The 3,584-nt window shown below is 45.4% G+C and overlaps 1 protein-coding gene across 1 annotated transcript; it reads left to right on the top strand.

The window, feature by feature from the left end:
- The first annotated feature begins 905 nt into the window (after positions 1-905).
- Positions 906-2,195, top strand: LOC121195771 (uncharacterized protein K02A2.6-like). The gene is made up of 2 exons (XM_041059432.1): positions 906-1,855; positions 2,037-2,195. Exons 1-2 carry the CDS (start codon positions 941-943, stop codon positions 2,193-2,195), a joined length of 1,074 nt encoding a protein of 357 aa, XP_040915366.1. The 5' UTR covers positions 906-940.
- The last annotated feature ends 1,389 nt before the right edge of the window (positions 2,196-3,584 follow it).

Genomic DNA, 3,584 nt, shown 5'->3' with positions numbered 1-3,584 from the left:
AGCCATACTGGACATGCCTGCCCCCACTGACAAAAAAGGGGTCTTGCGAGCCATGGGAATGATCAACTTCCTGGGAAAGTTCATTCCTAATCTTACCTCCAAGACAGCATGCCTCAGGGAGTTGCTACAGCACAACACAGAGTTTGAGTGGACTGCTCGACATGAAAAAGAGTGGAAAAAATTAAAGGAAACTGTAACTACAGAACCAGTCCTCACATTTTTTGATCCTTCAAAGCCAACAAAAATTTCCACTGATGCCTCAAAAGATGGCTTGGGAGCTGTGCTACTCCAAATGAACAGAGACAAATGGCAACCTGTAGCATATGCGTCCAGATCAATGATCGAGACCGAGCAACGCTATGCTCAAATTGAAAAAGATACTTTGGGCTTAGTGTTTGGGTGTGGAAAGTTTCACAGTTATGTGTACGGATTGCCAACCTTTACAGCTGAGACTGACCACAAACCCCTCATATTAATCAGAAAAAAGAACCTCAATGACATGTCACCCAGAATTCAGCGCTTGATGATGGTGTTGCAGCGCTATGACTTTGAACTGATTTACACGCCAGGAAAATACATTGTGTTGGCGGATGCTTTATCAAGAGCACCAACACCAAGCAGCGACATGCTGGCCAGTTTCACAACTGAGGATGCTGAAACACACGTAAACATGGTGACTGCTTCACTCCCAACATCAGATGCCATGTTGCAGCAGATTGTACAGGAGACAGCGAAAGACTCCCTTCTGCAGAAAGTGTCCCACCACATCCAAAATGGTTGGTCAAAAGGAGTCTGTCCAGGGTTCTACTAAGTACGTGCAGATTTGTGTATAAGATAAGATAAGATAAACCTTTAATAGTCCCACAATGGGGAAATTGCACAATGGCAAATGGCAAATGGGCTGATGTTGAGACAAAACAGGATTGTCATTCCACATTCCATGCGCCAGGATATGCTACAGCGTATCCATGAGGGACATCTTGGTGTGGAGAAATGCAAAAGGAGAGCGAGAGAAGCAGTTTACTGGCCTGGTATCAACAAAGATATTGAGGAGATGATACAGAAATGTGAAACATGTCTCAAACATCGCTACAAGCAAACAAAAGAGCCGATGCTGATAACAGACCTACCCACAGCACCATGGCAAAAGGTAGGCACCGATTTGTTTCATCTGCATGGCAAGGACTATCTTCTGGTGATTGACTATTATTCTAACTATCCAGAAGTTGCACAGCTTTCCAGTACATCAGCACAGTCTGTCATCACTCACATGAAAGGGTTTTTCACCAGACATGGAATCCCACAGTGTGTGGTCAGTGACAATGGCCCACAATATGACTGCGGTGAATTTAGTGACTTTGCAAAGCAATATGGATTTCAACACATCACCTCTAGCCCCTTGTATCCACAGGCGAATGGACAGGCTGAAAAAGGGGTCCAAATTGTGAAGAGACTGTTAAAAAAGGCAATAGACAGTAAGACTGACCCTTACCTGGCTTTGCTAAGCTACAGGGCCTCACCTCTGGAGTGTGGAGCATCCCCTGCTGAGCTGCTCATGCATCGCAAGCTGCGTACCACACTTCCACAAATTCCAAGAGACAATGATAACAAACACAACAACAAGCTGACTGACAAAAGGATGAGACTCAAACACAGACAGAAAATGAACTACGACAAGACAGCAAGGCATCTGGAACCTATTCAGGAAAAGGATGTTGTGAGGATTGAGGGCCCTCATTCCTGGGACAGGAAAGCAACAGTTCTCAGTGAAGTAGGACCCAGGTCATTTGTCGTCAAGACAGAGAATGGACAAGTGTTAAGAAGAAACAGGAGGAGTCTGTTAAAGACTCAGAACATTGAATATCAGGATGAGGAGACTGGATCTGAACAACAAGAGTGTGTCACACCAGAGGGGCACCACAGCGAGCCTCCTTCATCTTCCCCAATACCTGAGACACTGAGAAGGTCTACCAGACCAAGGAAACCGCCTGAGAGGCTCATAGAACAAGAATGAACTGTTCACTTGGGCTCAGAACATTGAATATCAGGATGAGGAGACTGGATCTGAACAACAAGAGTGTGTCACACCAGAGGGGCACCACAGCGAGCCTCCTTCATCTTCCCCAATACCTGAGACACTGAGAAGGTCTACCAGACCAAGGAAACCGCCTGAGAGGCTCATAGAACAAGAATGAACTGTTCACTTGGGCTCAGAACATTGAATATCAGGATGAGGAGACTGGATCTGAACAACAAGAGTGTGTCACACCAGATGGGCACCACAGCGAGCCTCCTTCATCTTCCCCAATACCTGAGACACTGAGAAGGTCTACCAGACCAAGGAAACCGCCTGAGAGGCTCATAGAACAAGAATGAACTGTTCACTTGGGCTCAGAACATTGAATATCAGGATGAGGAGACTGGATCTGAACAACAAGAGTGTGTCACACCAGATGGGCACCACAGCGAGCCTCCTTCATCTTCCCCAATACCTGAGACACTGAGAAGGTCTACCAGACCAAGGAAACCTCCTGAGAGGCTCATAGAACGAGAATGAACTGTTCACTTGGGCTAAAACTGCGGTTCTAGAATGTGTTAGTGACTGTTTGAGCTGTGTCAGCTGTGAAGAGCTGTAAATGTTTGAGTATATGAGCTTTATTTGATTTGGTCAGAGATTTAAACTATGAGCTCAAATTCATTTTATTTACAATGTGTTATATATAAATTGGTTGCACTATAGATGACATGTTGAATGTTAATCAAGACTGTTAAGATTTATAAAGTGGCAGTACTTAAAAGTTGTGGTTATTGTTATACTCACCTGTTTGGAAGGGGGATGTAATGATAAGTGCTATCAATGAGCTACCGATAGGGGGCGAATGAACATTATTAGAGCACTGGTAAACAGTAGATACGGACACGGAAGAAGTGTGTGCTGGAGTGTGTGTTTTGGTTGAAGTAAAACATTGCTGGCGGATGCTAGCACAAAACGAATACTTCTCGATGTTTTATTTATAAGAATAAGAACATCACACACCCGAGTGCATTCATTGCTATCTCAGGTGACTTCAACCATGTTAATCTGGACTCCACACTTCCCACTTTCACACAGTGTGTGAACTGTCCTACCAGGGAAGGAAGAACAATAGACCTGCTGTATGCTAATGCTAAAGATGCTTACAGCTCTTCCCCCCTCCCCCCACTGGGCAGGTCAGATCACAACCTGGTTCACCTCACCCCCTGCTATGTGCCTCTTGTCAAGAGTCTGCCTGCAACTTCAAAGACTGATGGACAGACGATGCTAAGGAGACACTTCAGGGCTGCTTTGAGGTGACAGACTGGCAGGCACTCTGTGAGCCCCATGGTGACGACATTGATGGGCTCACTGAGTGCATCACTGGATACATAAACTTCTGTGTGGACACCATTGTCCCAGCCAGGACAGTTAGCTGTTACCCCAACAACAAACCGTGGGTAACAAAGGACATCAAAACCATTCTAAATGATAAGAAGAGGGCGTTCAGAGCTGACAACAGGGAGGAGGTGAGGAAAATACAGGCAACTCTGAAATCCAAGATCAGAGA

This window comes from Toxotes jaculatrix, chromosome 16 (assembly GCF_017976425.1).
Source record: "Toxotes jaculatrix isolate fToxJac2 chromosome 16, fToxJac2.pri, whole genome shotgun sequence".
Classification (NCBI taxonomy): domain Eukaryota; kingdom Metazoa; phylum Chordata; class Actinopteri; family Toxotidae; genus Toxotes; species Toxotes jaculatrix.
Note: the sequence above shows the minus strand (reverse complement) of the source record. Positions and strands in the feature narration are given on the sequence as shown.

Bases quoted from the DNA above. Each gene is read 5' to 3' on its own strand.
- LOC121195771 (XM_041059432.1), top strand. From the start codon at position 941: ATGCGCCAGGATATGCTACAGCGTATCCATGAGGGACATCTTGGTGTG. The intron at 1,856-2,036 runs ATTGAATATCAG...TGGGCTCAGAAC, and splicing joins GTCTGTTAAAGACTCAGAAC to ATTGAATATCAGGATGAGGA.